The sequence below is a fragment of the Acipenser ruthenus genome, chromosome 38 (genome assembly GCF_902713425.1).
Source record: "Acipenser ruthenus chromosome 38, fAciRut3.2 maternal haplotype, whole genome shotgun sequence".
Taxonomy (NCBI): domain Eukaryota; kingdom Metazoa; phylum Chordata; class Actinopteri; order Acipenseriformes; family Acipenseridae; genus Acipenser; species Acipenser ruthenus.
In genome coordinates, this window is record NC_081226.1 from 800710 (window position 1) to 825213 (window position 24504).

Consider the following 24504-nt stretch of genomic DNA (forward strand, 5'->3'; position numbering starts at 1 on the left):
CATTTAAACATGAGCTCTGGTATTGCATTTAAAAATGACCTCTGGTATTGCATTTGGTTATGAAACGTCTCCACGCTTTACTCAGGAAATCCTTTTCCAAAAAACCTCATCATAGTCCCAGCGTCCTTTGCGCCTGTTTACATATTGCAGCACACAAGGTCCACCGAGTCTATAATAATAATAATAATAATAATAATAATAATAATAATAATAATAATAATAGCCTTAAGTACTATGCAGGAGGTTTTCTTTGATTAACAACAAAACTAGAATCATAATTATGAGATTGAAAGTCAATATTTTTGAGATACTAAGACGAACTTTCAAGATTAAGATTTTTTGATTCTATGGAGGCAACAGCCACAAATGTAGAACACCGTAAATTTACAAATAAAGGTAGAAACAGTTCATTTTACCCGCACTTAACAGTTCATTTATAAACAAAACGTATTTTTAAAGTCAAATGCATTACATTTTAATGTTTCTTACAGTATAGAGGGAAAAAAAGGTGAAATACATTGAAGTATTCATTTCAGTAAAAACAAAAATCTTTTACAGGTATTATTTAACATTTGAAAATTACGGTTGTTGCATAGAAATTGAGATTTTTTTTTTTTTTTTTACAAAACATTAAAAAAATATATTAAATTCAGTTCTTTTAAATTAGTGGCCGCCCTTCCTCCAGATGGCTAACTAAAGGTCTCATTATGGTCACAGAGAGGTGATACAGGATTGTTCATGTCAGCATCCAGTCTATTCATGAAGGATCCGAGAGTCTCTGCTTCAACAACGCTGTCCGGCAGCCTGTTCCAATGGGTCACCATACCTTCTCTAGCTTTGAATTCAACTCTCTCGGCTATATAACTTGTCAAGTTGACTTTAGACCTTCATCCACTGAAAGAAATCTAATAAATCTAAACAAGATCTACCCTTCCTGAAGCCACGTTGGCTGCCCCCTATAATATTGTTATTATATAAATATTCTTTATATTTTGCTCCTTATTATAGTTTCTATGACTTTGTATACAATTGAAGTTAAGCTCATAGGTCTGTAGTTGCCAGGGTGAAATTGATCTCCCTTTTTAAATATAGTTCAGACATTGCCAATTTTCCAGTCCAGTGGAGTGGCTTCTTTATTTATAGATGTGTTGAATATACAACATGCTGGTTTAAAAATCAGTTAACCGTGTTAAATAAAAGAAAACAAGAAAGCAAGCAATTCATAGAATTACGATTTTTTTACGCCAAAGTCCAAAGCCAGTTTGTGTTTGTGAGCGCGCTTTCTTGTTGTTGATTCTGTCACGGGTTAACACACACGGGGCAGTACAAAAAAATAAAAACATGAAAAAATACTTTAGGGCTGAGAAAGCACAGCAAGAACAGTTTTTGGAATACTATTTAGTACATTTCCAAATACTGTATTAAAGTGCAGTCCTTATTTGCAGTAATGTTCACAGATTGTCTTCATATAGTGTAAGTGCTGTACCGTGCTTTGGTGTTTTAGACATCATTCATTTTTTTTGTATTTCCTGGCATCTCATTGGCTAGTATCCTTGGCGGGGGGGGGTCCATTAACTTTCAATAGATGACCACGAAATAAAAAGTACCGGCATAAGTGCCTTTTCACCTGGATAGATATCCTTGAGCCTCTGAATGTTCACGTTTTAAACCATAAAATTTGTTTCTGTCTTTTTTTTTCGTAAACAGTTGCCGATTTTCTAAGACCCGACAGGTTGGGCGTTATTGGGGAATACCGCACCTTCCAGGGGCGATAAGGTGCCTGTGGCGTCAGGGCTGCATTACACCCTTGAGCGGTCCGGTATTGCTCAATACTGCCCAGCTGTTAATAAAGCAACTGCAATGTATGAGAACAACTCCATGAGATGTGATACTTTTACACATCTGATGGACCCCTGGAACCCGTTAAATCAGACAGGGCATGTTCTGTTGTTCTGTTGGATCTGTTGGTGTGCTGGCATCACAGCTGCGCTTGAAAAGCAGGCAGATTACAATGATCACTGTTGCTACCCCTACCACTGTCAAGACAACCCACAAAACAATGCGATGCCTGTCCGGATAACCTGTGGATTATAAAAAAAAAAAAAAATGAGGATCAACATCAGGAATGCTTCTTCAACCCAACGCTTCTGTACAGGGATTGAGAAAAGCAGAAAGTCAATGTGTCTATAAAGAGATGCTGGGGGACAGGTGGGGTTAAGTGCCCTGTAATTACTATAATCCAGTCCCCCTTCTGTTGTGTGGGATAGCTTCATTTTAAAAAGCCCACAAGTGAAAAACTGACATCAAAAACTATTACGGCAAGTCACGTCTCCATTACAAATGGAGTTAGTGGCTCAGGTTTGAAGTGATGATCCAGTCATGTCATATTCTTACCCTTCTTTGTTAAGGTGATCGTCTTCATGAGGGTTTGGTTCAGTCGGCTGTGGGTAAGAACACAGGTATAATTAGCATCCCTGGACACTAGAATGTGACTTGTGATTTCCACCAGCCCATCCCTGTCCACGGATTGGCTAGTCCTGCTGCTCTCTGTGATGTCACATCCTGTCTCATTCAGCCACTGCACTGAAGCGCTGGGGTATCCTGTGGAGATGCAGCTCAGGAGAGCCTTGTCTGGACTGTCCGGATGGTCAGTAATGACCAGCTGAGGCTCGCTGAATTCAGCTGGGAACAGAAACGAAAACAGCATTTTAAAATCATGTTTTCCAAATCAACGGAAATGAGCCAGTGGCTAAATCAATTACTGTATAATAAATAAATAAATAACCTCAGCACTTCAAAGTGACTTTGCTGTAAATGTCATGTCTAGTCATTCTCTATTTTACAAAACCCAAGTGGCAGGGAGTGTGAATGCATTGCAGAACTGGAGTGTTGCAGCTCTCTCAGTAAGACTACACTCACCTGCCACTATGAGCTGCACGTCTCCCTTGGTGCTCTCCACTTGGTTGGTGACAGAGCAGGTGTACCAGCCCTCATCCTCCCCCCGCACCTGTTTCAGTCTGAGGGAGGCGTTCCCCACACTGAGCTGCTCTGGGAACAGCTGGGTCCGATTCCTGTAGGTTTCATTCTGCAGAGCCAGCTGGTCCTGACCGTAATAGAAACTGTGGACGACATGATCGGCAGGAGGGCGTTGCCAGGTAACCACCACTCTGGTGAGATCAGCCCCCGCTTTATAGGAGAAAGAGCAGCTGAGAGTGACATCACTGCCGGGAGGTGACGTCACTGGAGACCGGGGCACTGTAACTGCAACACAGACTGGAACGAAAAACAGCAGCCATTGATGTATATGTGTACTTGAACAGGTTTTGAGAAAAAATCAAAACAGAAGATCATAGTATAGCTAAATTAATAATAATAATAATAATAATAATAATAATAATAATAATAATAATAATAATAATAATAATGGTATAGTCGCACCATGTTTCACAGCTAATTATTTTCCACTTTACCTGTACTCTGTAGTTCTGGGGCAAGCTTGTCAGAAATAAAAATAAAATGTAACTTTTTTTGTTTTGTTTTCAGTAACTTACCATGCAGCCAAACGTGTATGAACAGCAGCTTGTTCATAGGATAGAGACAGAGCAAGACCTTCGATTCCAGCGCACCTGCAACGTGATCATTGTGTTTTAGTGAAAAGACCCGATACAAAATGTGCCAAGATATTTTAATAACGACCAGCTGTCGCACACAACTGACCTCACGATACAAAACTACATGGAGTCCGTCCCTTAGGGCACATTCCACGTGATACTGCTATTGGAAAAGTCCCCATTAAAAGCCCGCTGGTCACAACAGTTGCCAAAGTCTATGCCTCTCTGTTTTTTCTTGCTTCATACTTTCTTCAAGTGTTTTACATGTTTATATAACTAATAAAACAGAAGTAAACAACCAGTAGAGGTGATATATAATTTTTTGGAAGATTATCATCCTGCTCTCCATGTGCTGCCATCCACTTCCTGGCTGCTTCATTCAAGAGTCATGGCTCAGTCAAAGCAGTGTGAGTTTATTTTATTGTTACCTTTTATTATGTCAAATGTATTTGTATTTATTAGATGTATAACGTCTCTAGAATCAGTTAGACCATTACAGCATGAAGTCAGAAGCTTATTTTTTTTTTCATAATCAACTCTTGTTATTTTCCCATTGTATATGCATTCAGAAACTGCTAGATTATTATTTTTTCGTTGTAAAAATAAGATATATAGTTACCCCGTGAGGTTTAGCCTTCCCACGCCCTCAATGAGTTTAACACTCGTGTCACAGCTGACCTTTTACATCAGTAAATGTCATGATGTGGGAAAATTAATGTGGCGTCAAGATCGCCAGGGGCGCCCCCACATGGCAGTTTCTGTGAGAAGTTAAAAGGCTTCAAGGTAAGTGTTCATGCTTCGATACGTCGAGAGTGCAGGGACTAGCCCGACATTAACATAATGTTGTTGAATGACAAATCGCGAGGGGCTGGAAGAGGCTGGGTGGTCCAGTGGTTAAAGAAAAGGGGCTTGTAACCAGAAGGTCCCCGGTTCAAATCCCCCTCAGCCACTGACTCATTGTGTGACCCTGAGCAAGTCACTTAACCTCCTTGCGCTCCGTCTTTTGGGTGAGACGTAGTTGTAAGTGACTCTGCAGCTGATGCATAGTTCACACACCCTAGTCTCTGTAAGTCGTCTTGGATAAAGGCGTCTGCTAAATAAACGAATAATAATAATAACCAACTCCCCAGTAATGTTGTTGAAGCTGACACCCTGGGATCCTTCAAGAATCTGCTTGATGAGATTCTGGGATCAATAAGCTACAAACGAGCAAAATGGGCCGAATGGCCTCCTCTCGTTTGTAAACTTTCTTATGTTCTTAAGATCTATCGTCACAACAACTAAGCAAACAGAAAAACAATAGCCAGGGCCTGCGACAGCACCCAGACAAAAAACACGCGCAGTGCCGTGAAGCTTTTCAGATCTCCCTCCTTTTTTCCTGTTTGCCGCCTGTTCCTTAGTCCCGCCTCTTCTCATTCCCGATTGGCTTCCGTCATCCACAGGGCTTTGTAAAGCCGAAAGCTATTGGCTGACCTCGACATTCATTATATTAATTTGCTTTCAAACAATCAAGACTTTCATTTGAGAAGCGTTTTTGTCGAGCCTCACTATCATAACGCCTAATCCTACGATTTTAAACCATCAAAAATGAAATTTGCCGAGCCCCTGGAACCTCCAAATAAAAAGAAACTCAAATCTGGATGTCAAAAACGGAAGGAAAAGACTACAAAATAAAGAAATAAAGAAATAAAAACTGCAGTAAGTACACTGTCAAATTTTCTAAGTAAATTTAAAAATATATATTTTTTTGTAAAGTGTGTGGGGGGAGTCCCAACGAGTAATAAGTGGAACGAAAAACTAAACAGGTATTTTTTTACCAGCTCAAAAAGAGAATAGAAACTATCGGTGGCGCAACTGAAAAATCATTGGTAAAAAAAAAAAACAACAACAACTTGTTTTTGCTGTCCTGGTTGACATCTTTGCAAAAATGAAGCCTGTACGATAGGCACTCTGTTTTTATTATTCTGGAGAGGGGGCCCCTAAATGCATTTTTTTTTACCCCCGCTGTTTGTGATACTTTTCCGCCTGGCTCTGAGCGTGAGCGGCTTTGAGGCGTTAGCTGACGAGCAGACAGCAAAACTGGAGGCTGTGGAAAATATGTGATGCAAAACATGTGATACGTGCTGTTCAGTTACATGAACTGATTCTGTTGCTTGATATGCATTTAATACATCTTGCAAAACATTAAAACATACCCTCCTTAAACTTTAAGAAAAAAAAAATGAACTATTAAAAAAATAAAATAAAAGGCACTGTGTATTTGTGCTCTGATACCATACAGTTCCCTTAAAGCCTCAAAGCTTATTTCAGTAACTTCAAGGTCCTGATATTTGCATCGAATAGAATAAATCATCAGAGTTTCTGCTATTGTCCTCAAGGCGGGCGTGGAAGCTCTGACAGAAGGCTCCTGAACAGACTGGGAGGCTCAACTAGGCACTGCATATCACTCAGCTATGCCCATAGTATTCTGTATGTTATGAAAAAGATACACATTCGGTCTGATTCGTTTAGAGTCTGAGACACACGTGTATGGATGTATGTATGTATGTATGTGTGTGTGTGTGTGTGTGTACACACACACACACACACACACACACAGTGTTACTGGAAACTTTTTCAGAATATTTTAAAGAAAAATCACCTTAAAGAAAATGCCTCTTAGCCGCTTACAATGGTGTGTTTTTTACTAGCAATGCTGACTTCATACCATCTCATGGGAGTTTATAAGAAGTTTCTGGCAAAACTGGGGCATTTTTGAAAAACTCGAAAGAGGAACCATCTTTTCCAGGGGAGTTACCATTTGCTAGCGCATTTATAATTATTATTATTTTTCTAGTATGCCTATTGGTCTCTCTCAATAGAATGCTTTACGTCTATTTTATTTAGCACCATTTTAATATATCAATCTTTCGAATCGTCTTCCTTTGTGTATGTATACACACACACACACACACACACACACACACACACATTCCCACCTGCTTTCTCTACGCGCACCATACGGAATGTAAGCAATGTACACAGTTTAAACACATGTACTAAAAGAAAGAAGCTTTTTCACCAAATCCGTAACCCCGCCCGACTACTCTCGAAAACGCTCCACTGTTTCGACATTATTACCAATATGCCCACATTCATCATCATTATGAAGTTTCTATTACTTGGCGACTATATACAGGGACTTTTGTCATGTATGTAACCGCTGTTTGAGAATATAACTAAGCGCATTCTCCCAATCTCGCAGAGTTTGTATTGGTATTCCTTGATTTCCCTATACGAACATTTGAACTGAACACACAGAATCAGCCATCAGCACACTCTCATAAAACACAAGCTCCCAGAGCACCACGTTACCGGAAACAGAAACAAAACCTCTTTCCGTCTAACGCGTTGATGACGGTTTCAGAGCGCGTCCGGTCTAGTGGACGCAGGTTGTTTTGTGGAAGGTGCGAGTCTGAAGATTTAACGAGATTAAACAAACAAAACCGGGTTCTTTCAGAAGATCGGGGTCACACAGGAGGCGTCTGCCGGGTGAGGAAGTTAATGAGTCGTTTACGTTTTTTGTTATGATGGAATCTACATATATATTCTCGTTTAGCACGTAAATTAAAGAGCTCCCACACTGCAGGGAAATATAGCGTATACAGTTTCCACACAGATACCATTTGCAGCAAACACAATTTGAATAAGTTCTCGTAAGAATATAGTTAAAGAGAAAATTCAAATACGACAAAATTACCATCAAATTCTAAAGTAGCCATTCCTCAAATTAGGCAGTGGCACTGAATGTGTTAATGATTAATTAATACTACTGTATATCACAATGCGGGGGTACATTATCATGTGTTTTCTGTGGCTGGCATATTGACAGTATTACTGACCGCAGTTTTCACTACTAAAAGAGATCTTGCTTTTACATTTAGCTTATTTTTTTATTGTTTATTAACGAATAATGAACTATGACAAAGTCATTGTATTTATCTTGCTCTTATTGTATTATTGTAACACTTGAAATGTATTTGCTTACGATTGTAAGTCGCCCTGGATAAGGGCGTCTACTAATAAATAAATAAATAATAATAATAATAATAATAATAATAATAATAATAATAATAATAATAATAATAATGACCCTATTTGTGGATATGTTAGTAATTTAACAAACGCTTTTATCCAAAGAGACTAACGTCCTCGGCTTTGACCAGATCTCGAAGTCTGTTTTTTAGTTCTGTGTGAATCGTGCTAAAAAAGAAGCTACATATCGGTAAATATGAGCATACAGATATCATGAAAGTGGAGAGACTTGGTCGTGAATTATGAATCTCATCTGCTCCAGTCACTTCCACTAGAACCTCGGTTTTGCGTGTCAGCCGAAATTAACTGAAGAGCGAAAGTATATATTTTGAAATATATATATACCAAAATAGGCCTAAATATTTGCACCGTAATTGAGTAACCTTATATAAAAACAGCACTTCTAATTAAAACAAAACGTGTTACATTTCTAGCCACATATTTAGAAACTAGTCTAAACCGATAACTTTCAGTGCTTTTGTTTGTAGAGATAAATTAAAAATGTAGTCTGTAAATCTACCTTTAAACGGGACATTTTAGTTTAAATGTTTAGTAAAATGCTGTGCTGATTTAGATTTTTATTTTCGTTCATCGTTTAAACCTTTACGGCTTTAAGAATATAAATGAAATGCATTCAGACCAGAGAATGCATCTCATGCGCAGGTTTATTAGTATCGCGATGTAAAGAGAAGTTGTCAACATTATAGAAATCGCCAGCAAAGCATCAGATATGTAAGTAACAAGTTGAAAACTGAAATTTAAATAACACTCACCGAACAGAGCTGCATTCAAAATAACTTCCACAGGGGCTCCGGTGATGTGCCTGTGAGGAGGAATGCGTTCTGAGCTTCATAGTCAAACAGTGTGTAGATACAGTAAAAAAAACAAAAAAAAAACACTGTCTGAGTCATGAAGACTTGGGGAAACCCCCTAGGAGCGCCATGCTTTCATATTTTTCAAAAATATCTGCCTGCACTTCAGATCAGATTTCTGTCTATGCCGGTGTCCCAGGAAATAAGTTGATCACGCTCTAGAATTTAAAGGGGGGGTTCCATTGTTTCTAATGTAAACGAGCCTAGGCTAGGAAATAAGCAGATCGGATATATTAATGAACAATAAATAATTTAAAGTGAATTGTATGATTGTACATTTCTGATTGTGTATTTCTGTTTGTGTAATATATGTTAACTAGCTAAATGTGTTACCAATTGACCTTATTTTGCATTTCTGGAGGTGTTTTTGTTTTGGGAAGCACTACAGTATGGACAGCAGGTATGCAAGCGATTGTCCAAAAGTTAAAGCATGAGTTTCAATCACGGAAAAAATGAAGCTCCATGCTGCGATTACTAACTAGGCCACGGTGCAATCACATGATGTACATGAAAAACGTTGCTTATACAGTGTTATTATTTTATATTTGTTCTTTCATTTATTTTTACATACAGTACTTTGTATAATTAGGACAGAAAACAAACAGGAGACTGGTTATCATAGTGCATGTATTTCAATTACAAGTGTGGGAAGAAACAATACATTAATTCATTAATTAAAAACTAAAGAGTTAACGTCTTTGCTAAACCGTGGTAAATACCTGCAGTTAAATACCAACCAAGATTTTGTGTTGTGAGAGAGATCATACAGTATATGTAGGCTACTCTATATCAGCATCATTTTAAAATGGTAAATCCCTGTAGTGCAACAACCAATAAGACATGTAACGAGAAAGAGATACAGTATATTGAATTAAAGTGAATTATCACGATTTAAAATCATCTTGCAGACTACAGCGAAGATGGCGGTCAAGACAGGAGAGGACCGTTTGAAGGAGATGGAGGCTGAGATGGCTCTGTGAGTATTTCAGTTTCATTTACTGAGACCCACCTTTGTCAATACAACTACAGTCACCCCAAGGGCCAGCGCATAATGGGAGTCTACAGTGACAAGCCCGTGATGATAATATCACATCGCAGGGGATGGAAATAAGACTCCCGTTGCGTAGCAGTGTGATCCGTTCCTGGTTTAACTGCGAGTTTAATCAGACACACTTGATTTTGTTAGCTATACACTGTGGGCTAATCAAGCTGGTATTGAAACCTGGAATGGGTGACACTGCTGTGCAATAGGAGGCTTACTTCCATCCCTGCTTTGGGGAAGCTGTCTGTCTGGTACATTCCTGATCCTAGAGCCTTACCCTGCAGCGCCTCTCTCTCCCCCCAGGTTTGAGCAGGAGGTGCTGGGCGCGCCAGTCTCAGGGCCCCCAGTCACAGACGAGGTGGAGGTGGAGGAGGAGGAGGAAGAGGAGGAGGAGGAGGAGGAGACAGAGACAGGGCCTGTAGCCGTCGCCATGCCAACGGAACCCGTGATCCGGGCCATCATAGGAACCAACACCTACAGACAGGTGAGAGCGAGTGGCTGAGTGAGTCAGTCTCAGCAGCTGATGGAAACTGGCTGTTCTTTGTGAGGGAAAAACCTGTGCTTTCAGAATGCAAACTAGACTCTTAATAATTGAAATTTGAGTTTTGAACTCTATGGAGTTTGAGAAGTTGCCCAGCCGTCACTTTGCAAAAGCATGCATTGTAAATTAGATAGATGGATAGGAAAGGTAACGTGATACAGTGACTGAAGGAGAGGTCGTTTTGTGTTTGGGAGGAGGCAGCGGAGTTGTTTACGAAGAGTCCGGCCTCGTCTGTGAAGCAGGGAGCTTTCCTGCGTGTTCTGACCCAGTGTCCTCTCTCGCTCTCTCCCCTGCAGGTCCAGCAGAGCCTGGAAGCCAGAGCCGCTGCGTTCGTGGTGCCGCCCCCCGGCGCTTTCGTAGGGCCAGGTGGGTCTACGAAAAAATCTATCAAGTTGATAAATCAGAGGTGTACAAAATACCTTTTCCATGAGTTCTGGATTTTGAGACAAACAAACAGTTCATTCACCTTCGGATGAGATGTAAAACAAACGAGCTCCTATTGGAAGTGACTCTGCAGCAGCAGCAGCAGCAGTTGTTGATGAAGCAGAGTTCACCCCCCTAGACTCTGGAAGTCGCTTTGGATAAAAGTGCTAAACGACTCATTCATAATAATAATAGCAGAGGGTGGTGCAGTCGGCCCCTCTTGTGTTATAACCCTGTTTTGTTCAGTGCTTCAACCTTGACTGTGTCCTTCTCTGCCAGCTGTCCCTCCCCAGCTTCCTTCCGTTATGAGGCCAGCGTTTGTGCCGCACATCCTCCAGAGACCAGGTACTGCTTCCTGTTCAGCCGTGTTCCTCCGTCCGACTGAAAAACTTTGCTTATGAAATCAGAGGACGTTTTTGTCAGTGTGTTGTCTGTGTGTGAATAATCAGGGGTGGAAATAAGACTCATATTGCACAGCAGTTTCACCCGTTCCAGGTTTTAAAATGAGCCTGATTAGCGCCAGCGTCTAGGTAACAAGTGTCTTATTAAACTCTTAGTAAAACCAGGACTGGATCAAACTGCTGTGCAACGGGAGCCTTATTGCCATCCCTGGTGAAGAGAGTTAGACAGACAAAGCTATAGCCAAAAAGTTCACCTAGAATTTTAGGATTGGGGAAGAAAACAATGTGAACATAATTTATATTTTTTTATTGAAATGTCATGTAATCAAAGAAACTACGAAACAGAAGTGTCTACTGGAAGCCTATCTATCTGTCCTATAGAAGTCTAATTTGATTAGTTATAGTAATTACATATTTTGCCTAAAATGTCAAATAGACAACTCTGTATAGTGCATGTGAGTCTCTTTTTTAGTGTTTTTCTGTAAGTAAAAAAAAGCAGATGTCGGATCTAGTTTTCCGACATTCACTTCAGCAGAGAGAAGTGCAGCTGCAGGAAGAACCAGCCTCCTGCAGATCTGCATAGTTATCAGACCCGTCTCGTAACCGTCCCGCTCTCTCTGCAGGCGGGCACAGAATGCCGATGATGCGCGGCCCCCCTCCTCAGTCCATGGTGGCCCCCCCCATGCCCAGACCCCCTCCGCCTCCCCCCATGATGATGAGACCCCCCATGCCTGGACCGCCACAGCATCACATGGGGCATATGGGCAACATGGGCAACATGGGGAATATGGGCAACATGGGGAATATGGGCAACATGGGGAATATGGGGAATATGGGACCAATGTCGCCGGTAAGTACTTTGAACACTGCTGACCAGGGTTGGGCTCATTTCCTGTTCTTTTAATTCCTATCCCTCTTTAAAATCAATTCCAGAACGTCATCACTGATCAGAACTGCAGAGCGTTCTTGTCTTCAAATGACTTGAATAAACAGTCACTGTTTTTGTTCATAGATTTATTTTTTTTTTAAAAATCGGCTTCAAAAATGAAAACCCTCGACCAATCGCTGGCAATTCTTAAAACGTCTCTTTTAAAATATTCCGATTCCCTCGAAAGAAGTCCGGGACCGATCCCTCCGAAACAGCATTGTCTAGGTAAACTGTCTTGGCCAAGTTATAACGAGGTTTACCCCCCCCCCCCACAAAAAAAAACATCCACCTGCTGACTAATGACCCCCCCTCTCTCCCCAGGGGGGTGGTATGAGCCACATGGTTCCTGTGTCCAGGCCGGTGATGCAGGCTCCTCCTAAGATGAGCCCCACTGTGATCCAGGCGGCCCCCACCGTCTACTCCGCAGCGCCCGTCAGCAGGAAGCAGGAAGCCCGCAATGCAGCCCGCCAGGCCCGCGTGGTAAGAAGCAGCTCTCCGTGTCTCGCTCTCTCTCCGTGTCTCTCTCTCTCTGCAGTGACAGCCCGGCAGCACTGCTGGCCACACCCGGGCTCGCTCGCACTGGGACTGGTGAGATGCGTTTGGAATTCAATGTACTTGTGGTTGGAGTTGATGCAGAGTCACTTCCAGTAGGACCTTGTTTGTTTGACGTCTCATCTGAAGGATGGTTCTCGCCCCTGTGTGTGTGGCTCTCACTCCTGTGTGTGTGGCTCTGAGCCCTGTCTGTGGCTCTCACCCCTGTGTGTGTGGCTCTCACCCCTGTGTGTGTGGCTCTGATCCCTGTGTGTGTGGCTCTGATCCCTGTGTGTGTGACTCTGAGCCCTGTGTGTGTGTGGCTCTGACCCATGTGTGTGTGTGACTCTCACCCCTGTGTGTGTGGCTCTGAGCCCTGTGTGTGTGGCTCTGAGCCCTGTGTGTGTGTGGCTCTCACCCCTGTGTGTGACTCTGAGCCCTGTGTGTGTGACTCTGAGCCCTGTGTGTGTGGCTCTGATCCCTGTGTGTGTGGCTCTCACCCCTGTGTGTGTGGCTCTCACCCCTGTGTGTGTGGCTCTGATCCCTGTGTGTGGCTCTCACCCCTGTGTGTGTGGCTCTCACCCCTGTGTGTGTGGCTCTCACCCCTGTGTGTGTGGCTCTGATCCCTGTGTGTGTGGCTCTCACCCCTGTGTGTGTGTGTAGCTCTCACCCCTGTGTGTGTGGCTCTGATCCCTGTGTGTGTGGCTCTCACCCCTGTGTGTGTGTGTGGCTCTCACCCCTGTGTGTTGCTCTGCAGGAGGAGCTGTTGGCGTCTGTGGCGCAGCAGCAGGCAGCGTTGGCGGCAGCAGCGGCGCTGATGGAAGAGAAGGAGGCCTCCGCTGCGCTGGACGAGTCGGTGATCGGACCCAGCATGCCTGAGCAGGAGCCTGTGAACACTGAGGTAGGGGAGGGGGGACCGGGGGCAGGGGGGAAAGCAGAGACAGATTCCAGTTGCACAGCAGTTTCACCCATTCCAGACTTTAGTACGAGCTTGATTAGCCACAGTGTACAGGTAACAAGCTCAGGTGTGTCTTATTAAACTCACAGTGAAGCCATTATATATGTATATAATTTTTTATTTTTTGGGGATGGCACTTGGTACGGGCATTCCTCAGCACATGTTCTGAATTGTCTCGATTCACCCCCCCAGGCACTAGAGGGCAGCAGTGCGGAGGACAGGAAGAAGAGCAAGCAGGAGAAGGCGAAGCGCTGCATCCGCACGGCGGCCGGGACGTCCTGGGAGGACCAGAGCCTGCTGGAGTGGGACACGGGTGAGACCCCGTGAAGCAAGCACACCTGGGCTCAATTACACATTCCAATTACAATTACACATTACAATTACACATTCCAATTACAGCAGCACAGTTTGCTCAGATTGCCATTAATATCCTCTGTTCAATTCCAAATGACAGTTACAATGAGGCTGCAGTAATTGCACTTTATAATTAGTCATATTCTGTGTGCGTTCTTGTGATTTATTTATTTACTTTTATTTTTTTTATTGTTGGATTTGTAGGTTAATGCTAAAAAGAAAAAAAAAAAAACAATTCCAGCAAACAGGTCTTCTGTATTTGTAATTCTATTTGATCTCAGGTTTTTGTATTGGGATCCAACGCTGTTTCTTCTACACTGTGTGCGTTCCTAACCATCTTCTCTCTCTCTCTCTCTCTCTCTCTCTGTCTCTCTCTCTCTCTCTCCCTCTCACGCTCCCTCTCTCTGTCTCTCTCCCCCTCTATCTCTCTCTCCCCCTCTCCCTCTCTCTCCCCCTCTCTCCCCTCTATCTCTCTCCCCCTCTATCTCTCTCCCCCTCTCCCTCTCTCCCCCTGTCCCCCTCTCTCTCTCCCCCCCTCTCTCTCTCTCTCCCCCCTCTCTCTCTCCCCCTCTCTCCTCTCTCTCCCCCTCTATCTCTCTCCCCCTCTCTCTCCCTCTCCCTCTCCCTCTCTCAGATGATTTCCGGATCTTCTGTGGTGACCTGGGTAACGAGGTGAACGATGACATCCTGACCCGGGCGTTCGGACGCTACCCCTCCTTCCTCAAAGCCAAGGTGGTCCGGGACAAACGCACAGGCAAGACCAAGGGCTACGGCTTTGTGAGCTTCAAGGACCCCAACGACTACGTGCGCGCCATGCGGGAGATGAACGGTGAGCGGAATTCAGCCAACAGTGCTGCTGTGATTTGAGATTGAGCCCAGGTCTGATTGCATCCCCCCCCCCTCTCTCTCTCTCTCTCTCTCTCTCTCTCAGGTAAATACGTGGGCAGTCGTCCCATCAAGCTGAGAAAGAGCATGTGGAAGGACCGGAACATTGAGGTCGTTCGCAAGAAACAGAAAGATAAGAAGAAGCTGGGACTGAGATAAGGGAGGGAGGGTCTGTGTGTGTATGTGGGGTGGGGAGGGTCTGTGTGTCTGTGAGGTGGGGAGGGTCGGGTCTGTGTGTCCCGGTGGGGAGGGGAGGGGAGAGGAGGGAGGGTGGGGTGGTATTGTCTCTCACTTGGAGGTGAAATCTGCAAAGGGGGTAGATCTAGAGAAACACAATAACTCCATTACAGAGCAACAGAACACCCAGATAAGGGGTGGAGGGAGTTTGTTAGTGTGGGGTGGGGGAGAGATGAGTCTGTGTGTGTCCCTGCGGGAGGTGGGAGGAGTCCAGCATCACTTATAGAGGCTGCCTCTTTTTAAAAAGCTAAATCTGCAAACTGGCTCCAGGCAAATGGGGTAGATTTAGAGACAAAACCATAACAATATCGGAGCAACCCAGAACCACTCGGAGTGACTCCAGACAACACAGTCAGTCGTTCTAAGTACTTTTGAAGGTACTTACTGCTGAGAAAAAGGGTTACAAGAGAAATCCCCCCTCCCTGTTCTGACCGGGTTTTCTCAGAACAATTACATATTGACTGTTGACAGTTTATTTGTTTTCTCCCAAGTCGCCACTAGATGGCAGTAAAGCCCAAGCTATTTGTTTTTAGTATTCGCAGTTCTCTGCTATGTCAAGTAACTTCAGACCTCTCCATAAATAACTGTAAACCATTTATTTTTAATTCTATTTGGTTTTCTACCAGACTACAATACACTTCTTTAGCCTTACAGTCAACCTGCATTCCTTGTGTGGTGGAGTCTGTCCCTAATTCTGTGCCGAGTGGGGTTACTGTGATCTTTGTATGCTGTGTTCTGATTGGGTCGTAGTCTGAAGATATAATGAGATCGCTGTTTATACGAAAAAAAAAAAAAAAAAACACGTTGCATTGTAAACGTGGAAGGGGAAGGGGAACCTTTTGATGTAAATAAAGTTTTAATACAGAAAACAAAGGTTGTATTTATTTATTTATTTATATATAAACTACGAAGGCTGCTTCTTTCTTCAGTCCTGTGACTTTCGCTCGGGATGATTTCTAGTCCAGGGATGGAAATAAGACTCCTATTGCATAGCAAGAAAAAGCAGATTTAGAGAAAAGTGATAATTCGCACCCAAATTGACCCGCACATAATGTACAGAATTGCCTGCCAGAAGCCATAGCTGTAGTACAACGTTAGATTTTGAAAGGTCACATTTGTCAGTAAATGGAAAACTACAAAGCGATGTGCACTTCGAGATGTTAAACTAACGTTATTCAGCAGGTTTCGTTCGACTTTATGAAGCAAAAGTTAATTCTGTATGTAGGGTGATGCAGGGAATGTGGGCCATAGCTGTAGGTAAGAGCTTTCGCATCCTCTCATATTGGCTGCCAGTCCACGCTACCAGCCAGCTGGCAGCCAACTTCTCAGCACAGGGGCACCGGCGCGGGCATTGCTGCCTACTGTGAGAGCACATCAAACCCAGAAAGAGAGAGAGGAAAACATCACGGGGGTACAGAGTGGGACAAGAGTCTCCTGCACACACGCACACACTGCACAGTCTCTTGGTAGTTCTTGGAGATGGGGTGGCCATAATCCATGAAGACCCTTATAAGTTATTACCGCGACTTTTTAAAATCACCGGCAAGTCGCTGGGCTGATCATTGCAGTAACATGTTGAGAAAGACGGGTCTCGTGACCAGGGACCAAGCCTACAGCAACACAGACACGGTACGAGCAGCACGTCTCTGTCTAATGAATGCAAAACACGGAGCACAGGTTTGAATAAGGCACATATTTCTAAATCAGCTGGGAAATTATCTGGGTGAATCTCTGGTCCTCAGCAGGGTTTTCTACCCCTCTGTGAGAACCCCCAGCTCTGCCTCTCCCCCTGCTCTCTGACAGGACAGTCCGCCTGGGCTGTTCACTCCTCCCAAGCTGGGCTGAGTGGCAGAGGAGACTGCGGAGGTCTGGCTGACAGGAGAAGAGAGACCGGGCGCTTTTTAAAAAAAATCTAAATTCTCAAGGGGGGGGGGGGAGGAAGATAATTGGCATTAAAACAGTTCTTTTAATGTCGAGGAAAGTAAAATATAAAAGAGAGAGAGATGACAAAGAGCTAGGAAACGAGTCTGAAGAGCAAAGCTTCAAACAGAACAGTCGCAGTTATTTCAACCTGCTTAGCAGACGAGTCATTTTAATTGCATTTCGCTTTTTTTTAGCGCTGAAGAAAGATACTTTTTGCAAAGCAGCAGCAGATAATTATACCCGTGGGAGGCTTGGGGACTTCAAGGAGGAAGAGTAGAGTTTTGATCCCGTCTCGCTCCCGTGCTTTCAGATTGGCCGGTCCTTCACAATACAGGGCACTTTGTGTGTGTCTGTGTGCAATGCAACCTTTGCATAATTTAGCAAACAAAAGAAAAAATAAATGAACGGTTCCTTTTCCGTCTCTGTAAATGATTTATTGGTTTCCTATCAGCTCCAGGGGCTCGTGGTATTGCAGTGATCAGTCACCACGAATAGCTGGACCGGTTTATTTGCTAAGAAATGATGCATGTAGCTAAGAAACAAAACTACTCTCTCTCTCTCTCTTGAGAGGAACATTATAGAGACATTTAAAAAGCCAGTATCGCGTCTATATGAGTTCAAACAATACCTCTGTTTCTGTGCTGGGTTATTTTTTAACTTGTTTTCGGGTACCTTCCTGTGTGCTGTAGGTCGACTTCACTCCGAGGATCAATGAGGTCCCGTGACCTACAGTACAGGAAGTGAGGTAACTTGGGTACCAGGATGCAGCAGTTTTTTTTTTAAAAGAGTTATTTATTTTTATTTATTTATTGCTTTAAACTATGTATTCAGAAACAGCTCTTCATTTCTAGATGCCTGTATTATTATTATTATTATTATTATTATTATTATTATTATTATTAATTAGTCATTTAGCAGATGCTTTTATCCAAAGAGATTTACAGAGACTAAGGGGGTGAACTCTGCATCATCAACAGCTGCTGCTGCTGCTGCTGCTGCTGCAGAGTCACGTCCAATAGGAGCTCGGGTTTACCACCTAGAGCACAGCAGTGTATTGATCCAAAGTAGCAGACCACTAGATGGCGCTGGCTCTTACTTTATGATAAAGATGCTTGGTCTGATCCAGCCTGTGTTACATATATCTATGGCAGGAAACAAACTGGCAGAGCAGCTCATGAACGCGGGTGAACGCAACTTAGTACCGACTTAAAAACCCACACACACACAGTGATTGAGTAACTGGAAAAGGAACCGTTACTAATGACTGCCAACAGCTTCAAAATATCCGGGGGGGGGGGGGGGGGGGGGGTAAACCGAAGAAAATGAAACGCGAAGCTCCTGCCCTTTAACGAAGCGCTGGAAAGTAATTAAAAGCGTTTTTCATCGCTTGTGTCTGACACTGCGGAGGCGGAACAGGCACACCTCCGTTCCACGTGGCCGGTTCTTCTGACAGAGGAGCTCAAGGGCAGCCGGTAGTCACGCCCCTGGGTAACGTTCCCCGTTTTTAATGCAGACACGCTGTAATTAAGACCAGGAGATTGCTCATCAATCTATCTCTCTCTGATCAGTAATGCAACTGACGACCACCCAACGTAATGTAAAACTTTAATAAAAGGCACAAGGTTGCAAAGTTATAAATGGCTTGTAGAGAACTTCATCGTAATTACGACAACTATTAGGAAATACAGTGTCAATAGCTTCACAGAAAAGCACGCTGAGTTCCCGCACGAACACAATTCACGTAGGCTTTATTCACTGCCTCCTGGGTCTCATTGTGACTCACTGCAGTTCGCAGTTCGGCCACTAGGTGGCGACATTGTACCACAAGAAGTCCGGTTCTGCACCGATACACGCTGTTTTCAGTTGAACAGTATTAAGCAGCATATCGGAGAGAGAGAGAGGGGGCCGAGAGAGAGAGAGAGATGCTGGCATATCTGAGAACTATTGCATGAATGCAAGCTGCACCGCATCTGTGATTTTTAGAAACAGTAAGCTTGCTACATCCTGAGAATCACAACTCCGAGCTGCTCATATAGATCAAACGGGGCCAGACTGTAAACAGAAGCGAATAATGAGTCATAACTATAATCTGATCTCACCAATACATTACCAGAGCGTGTTATGACAGACCCCAGAGGCCGCATTGTCTCGGTTTGTGATTCCGGCAGACAGTCATATTCTCTTTCTCTCTCTCTCTCTCTCTCTCCTTCTCTCTCTCTCTCTCTCTCTCCTCTCTCTCTCTCTCTCTCTCTCTCTCTCTCTCTCTCTCTCTCTCTCTCTCTCCTCTCTCTCTCTCTCCTCTCTCTCTCTCTCTCTCATTTCATTGTCGTGCTTCCACAAGTTCCCATCCTTCATATATATAGTGACAGCTCTTCATCCAAATTGAATTACCTGTTGGGAGGTCATAGAGGCTTGGACAGTTTCCACTCTGTCAGCCCCAGCACAGTGTGTATTGTATATAAAGATCTATCTATCTATATACAGAGGCCTTGTTTACTTGTGTGCCTCTGCGAGAGAAAATGTATTTGGTAATCATATATGAAAATGGGAACGTTAGACCTGTTTTGCTGGGGTGACTCTGGCACAAAAAGAGTTGCTAAGGTAACAGAATGATTGAAGCGATAAGCATGCGTGGGACGAGGAAATATGAGGAACAATGAATCACTGTAACCTTGTAAGAGAGGGTAGTTAGCGGTTGGTTGCACTTGAATGGAGGGACAGCTGAATAATAATTTATATTATAATTAGTAAGATAACAAAAACAGTCTCATAGGCTCTGAGCTGCTAGCGTGTGAATAGCAGGTCATAGAGGAGACACACACAGAGAAGCTCCCTCCAGATCATCACTATGAATAGCAGGGCATAGAGGAGACACACACACAGAGAAGCTCTCAATACCCCCAGATCATCACTATAAATACAGGGCATAGAGGAGACACACACACAGAGAAGCTCTCAATACCTGCAGATCAGCAGATCAGCAGATCCAGGGGTTCAGGTAATCTCCTCAATTGCCTATCTCTGTTAATGCCAGCGGCACGCATTGTATCTAAACAATAACATTCAATGTAGAATATAATGTAACTGATAGATGGTGAAACACTGTTAAAATTGAACGTAAGGAACGAGTTACTTCCTGGTTTACCTTAATTCATAATCTAACACCTGCAGCTAAAACTAATTCCGGTCACATAAACAAACTGGTAAGCTAACAAGGTATGTATAGGGCAGCAGTGTGGAGTAGTGGTTAGGGCTCTGGACTCTTGACCGGAGGGTCGTGGGTTCAATCCCCGGTCAATCTTGAGCAAGGTACTTTACCTAGATTGCCTCCAGTAAAAACCCAACTGTATAAATGGGTAATTGTATGTAAAAATAATGTGATATCTTGTAACAATTGTAAGTCGCCCTGGATAAGGGCGTCAGCTAAGAAATAAATAATAAAATAATAATAATGTGTTTTTTTTTTAATGAAGTGCAGGGCTTTTTTTTTTGGAAAGACTTTACATAAATAAGCAATAAGCAGACATGAATACAAATAGCGCTGTCACTTCTCCTCGCCTGAAACATTGCTGGAATCAATCTTAGGAGATTTCAGACGTATCACAAGAAGTCTAATGTACCCAAAGTTTACAACGCATAACTCTTCTGTGTTGAACTCGACGCGCTGCGGTCTGGTGCTCACAACGAAACAAATACTTTATGCAAAGTGACAGAGCGCGTTGTCTAAGTTACCAGCACACTCTGCCACAGGGCCTGTGTGCAGTAATGGCAGGAACTGAAAAGCAGATGCAAACCTTATACAAAAAACCATGGTATTAATAACGAGACTCAACTGAGAGCCTTTATAATTACTTCTATCCAATCCATCCGGACTTGGCATGTATTTGGTGTCGGTGGTTTAAAATTCTGTGCATGTTCTCGTCTTCCTGGCTAATTGGATTTTTGTGTCACGTGTCTTTGTTTGTGTGCACGGAGGCTCTGCTGGGAGTTCAGGCTGCATTACCAGGGCAGTGTGGATACCCTCCCGCTGCGGCTGTTGTCAAAACACTGTGTAGTTTGAGTTACAGGTGACTGTGTGAGCTGAGAGAGAGATAACATGTGTTTGTGTGGGCTGGATCCTGACCTGAGCTCTCTCTATGTCAGCTGTGTAGATTAGCTCTCATGCAGCACTGCACGATACACAGGGGGTTAGGGAATACCAAGCCAAAATGAACTGCAATCTTATATATATATATATGTGTGTGTGTGTGCTACATTTTCAAATAACACACATACAATCTTACAATACAAACATGTTCTCCAATATATAACCTTAACATTCATTCAATATTTAGACAGAGAGCTCTTGCTTGCACAGGTCAGGTCTGCTCGATTTATGCCCCCCTTTCTCAGGCAGTAAAAACCTGCAGCAGCACACACTGCCGACATAACGGCTTGCTTGCACCCTCGCCGTAGTTTCTGTACTTATCATCTTTTCATTAACTCTTACCTTGCTGTAACGTGTCACATCTTGGGCGCCAGTGATGCATCTGTTTACCTATTTTACAGACTAACAGCTCTGGGTCTTATATACAGCCCTGTTGATCACGTTGCCCCCGCACCTTGGCATAGCATTTTCCACATCGTGTCCCCTCTTTGCTTCCTCGTAGCTCCTGCCAGCAGTTGCTAATGTATGTTTTAGTAAGAGCCACCTAAGGACTGGTGTTAATGGTAGTGTATGGTGAGGTCATCTTCCAATAAGACCCAGCGTAATGAGGCTCACATATCAAGGTGCTACAGCACAGCCGGGGTACAGCGAGGGGGGAGAGAGAGAGAGAGACTGCCTGCTAGACAGAGCTAATAACACTAACTGGGAGACGTTCACAAAATCATTACATATGAAATGGTATTCAAGAATAGATTTTTTTTTTTTTCAATCACTGTGAGTGGTTCTTAGGGCAATTATTATATTATTATTATTATTATTATTATTATTATGAATTAGTCATTTAGCAGACACGTTTATCCAAATCGACTCACAGAGACTAGGGGGGTGAACTCTGCTTCATCAACAACTGCTGCTGCAGAGTCACTTCCAATAGGACCTTGTTTGTTTTACGTCTCATTCGAAGGACGGAGCACAAGGAGGTTCAGTGACTTGCTCAGGGTCGCACACAGTGAGTCAGCGGCTGAGGTGGGATTTGAACCTCTCTGGGATTCGAGCCTCTCTGTGTTTAAGTGCTTTGACTCTGAGTTCAGGAGCTGATCTTCAGCTGGAGGTGGGGGTCACTCGAAGTGTCTTTAGAGAATCGACAGCATCCTCACTGGCAATGAGGACTGTCCACCCGGCTGACCTCGATGGTGGATAATTACATTGCTCTGTGCACCCGTATGGAGCACACTCTATCTACAGTTCTAGCGGAAGAGTTTTGAATCACCTAGACTTTTAGGACTGACACATCATTAAATGCAATAGAGAAAAAACACCTAGATGAACGTAATTCAGATCTTTTATTTAACATCATGTAATCAAAAGAAACTACAAAATGATATCGCAAATCTACCGGAAGCCAGAACAGTATTTCATATTAGATGTTTGAAATTTATTTTTGTCAAGTTTTTTTTTTTTTTTTCTGTCAAGCATATGGAGAAAACGACGTAATTCGATTAATGTAACATTATTCAGAAGGTTTCATTTCGACTTTAAGCAGCACAACGAGTTATTATTATATTATTTATTTCTTAGCAGACGCCCTATCCAGGGCGACTTACAATTGTTACAAGATATCACATTATTTTTTACATACAATTACCCATTTATACAGTTGGGTTTTTTTACTGGAGCAATCTAGGTAAAGTACCTTGCTCAAGGGTACAGCAGCAGTGTCCCCCCACCTGGGATTGAACCCACGACCCTCCGGTCAAGAGTCCAAAGCCCTGACCACTACTACACACTGCTGCCCTAAGCCTATAGGGTGATGCAAATCCGTTGGCCATAAAATGCTGAGCCACGCAGCTTCGGAGAAACGTCGAGGTCGAAAAGCGAGGTGGAAGAACAACAGGGAGCCCACAGCTGCTTGAATGAACAGAGGAGGTGTTTTAATGCATTGCCAGCGCTGTTGAGAAAACACTTCCCAGGAGAGAGACAGCGGGCTGGGCTTCCTCCCACACAAAGTGGAGGAATGCTCCGACACCCACACCAGTCACGACAGAGAGGGTATCAGGAGCAGTCATAGACAGCTGGCTCTGTTTGTAGACAGTATCGCCTCGCTAACACAGCCAACAGTAAGTGAGCGTGTACTGATTTTCGTTTGCCCGCAGCGAAAGTAATAACAGTGATAAACAGGACAGGGCGGGCTGATAATACTGAGTCGTGAAGAGAAGATGTCAGCACTTAGATGTTAAGGTGTCGGAACATTTTTGTTTATTAAATAAAAAAAATAAAAAAATACCATACAAGGCTATGGGGAAAAGAAATAAACCTACCGCTGCAATTCTCAGAAGTGTCCAGCAGGTGGCAACATAACACCATAAAAAATACATCCCCCCCACCAGTAAAGAGCAGGGCGGTGACGCTACACAGCAATGCACAGATAAGCAGGGCAACAAAACAATCCAGTCTCTTTGCAAAGCACAGTCGTTTATTGTAACAGAATCTAATACTGCACAGTGTGTTCTACAGACAAGAGGCTTCGACGAAATACACGCATTAAAACACCCGCATCTTCTGGCATTCAAAAAACAGGACCAATATATTCCCACTTCCAATGGGAGCCTTTATTTATACCCGCTGATACATGGAGAAGCTTGGTACAAAAACGAAACGCGCGGTTTATACAAGAGCCTGCATGACGATGTCATTCCCCTGCCTCCTCCAGACCCCCCCCTGTCTAAACTGCACTTGTAGATCTCTTGATGTACCCCCCCCCCCCCCCCCCCCCCCCCCCCCCCCCCCCAAAACTAGGTACTGGACTTGCCTGAGCTCAGCACCGCGTTACTGGACCCTCAGCTGATGCACTATCCTTGCACTGTTGTCCTGCTAACATGTCATTGCAGATATAACTTGCTGCATCCTGGTGTATATTGTATTCTAGCAGCAGTATTATTTGCACTCACTGTAAACTGCACTGTGTTTAAATATGAAGCTTGCACTGTAACCTTGTACTGCCCTGTAACACCTGTTCATAAAGGTGCCTGCCAAATCAATAATAACATGACTGTACTGCAGTCTAACACTTTGATCCCCAAATACGATCGGCAGGGCTTGGAAAAACCTGCCATAACACTATCAATAAGGGAGTAGGACTCATGACGGAAGAAACGGAAGAAACGGAAGCACCTTCCAACCGAGCCCCGGCGGCTTCACTCGTCGAAATGAAATCGAGTCTTTAGAAATGGGCGATTAAGGGTTACCTACAAACCCTGCTGGATCGCTGCAGAAACGTGCCTGTCTAGTTCTTTCGGATTTAAAGTTCATGTCAGACCCGCCGATTGGCTGGCCCCGGGTTCCTCTGCCGGCCCCTCCCTCCTCCTCCTCCTCCTCCTCCTCGTCGCCCCCCCCGCACTTGTGTCTCTTCAGGTGGCAGGACTGGCTGAAGCTCCTCCTGCAGTCGGGGCAGCGGTAGGGTTTCTCTCCCGTGTGAACCCTCCGGTGGGTCTTCAGGTTCTCCAGCTGAGCGAAGCTCTTCCCGCACTCCGGGCAGGCGTGCGGCTTCTCTCCGGAGTGGATCCGCAGGTGCGTCTTC

General features: G+C 43.8%; 2 protein-coding genes across 2 annotated transcripts; one reads left to right on the top strand and one right to left on the bottom strand.

Moving 5' to 3' along the window:
- Positions 1–240: 240 nt before the first annotated feature.
- On the bottom strand, positions 241–8476 carry LOC131707155 (CD276 antigen-like). The gene is made up of 5 exons (XM_059009413.1): positions 8459–8476; positions 3552–3626; positions 2920–3273; positions 2395–2682; positions 241–2081 (listed from the first exon to the last, which is right to left on the bottom strand). The coding sequence occupies exons 2-5, from the start codon at positions 3586–3588 to the stop codon at positions 1924–1926; spliced, it is 837 nt and encodes a 278-aa protein (XP_058865396.1). The 5' UTR covers positions 3589–3626; positions 8459–8476; the 3' UTR covers positions 241–1923.
- On the top strand, positions 6952–14822 carry LOC117433939 (RNA-binding protein 42). The gene is made up of 11 exons (XM_059009401.1): positions 6952–7142; positions 9466–9533; positions 9903–10083; positions 10437–10506; positions 10843–10908; positions 11588–11814; positions 12214–12372; positions 13181–13324; positions 13574–13694; positions 14370–14564; positions 14667–14822. Exons 1-11 carry the CDS (start codon positions 7005–7007, stop codon positions 14777–14779), a joined length of 1482 nt encoding a protein of 493 aa, XP_058865384.1. The 5' UTR covers positions 6952–7004; the 3' UTR covers positions 14780–14822.
- The last annotated feature ends 9682 nt before the right edge of the window (positions 14823–24504 follow it).

Excerpts from the sequence above, each read along its gene's own strand:
- LOC117433939 (XM_059009401.1), top strand. The coding sequence starts at position 7,005 with ATGACGGTTTCAGAGCGCGTCCGGTCTAGTGGACGCAGGTTGTTTTGT. Across the intron at positions 10,084-10,436 it reads GAACCAACACCTACAGACAG|GTCCAGCAGAGCCTGGAAGC; the intron begins GTGAGAGCGAGT and ends TCTCCCCTGCAG. Across the intron at positions 13,325-13,573 it reads AGGAGCCTGTGAACACTGAG|GCACTAGAGGGCAGCAGTGC; the intron begins GTAGGGGAGGGG and ends TCACCCCCCCAG.
- LOC131707155 (XM_059009413.1), bottom strand. The coding sequence starts at position 3,588 with ATGAACAAGCTGCTGTTCATACACGTTTGGCTGCATG. Across the intron at positions 2,683-2,919 it reads CGTGCAGCTCATAGTGGCAG|CTGAATTCAGCGAGCCTCAG; the intron begins GTGAGTGTAGTC and ends TTCTGTTCCCAG. Across the intron at positions 2,082-2,394 it reads GATCACCTTAACAAAGAAGG|GTTATCCGGACAGGCATCGC; the intron begins GTAAGAATATGA and ends TATAATCCACAG.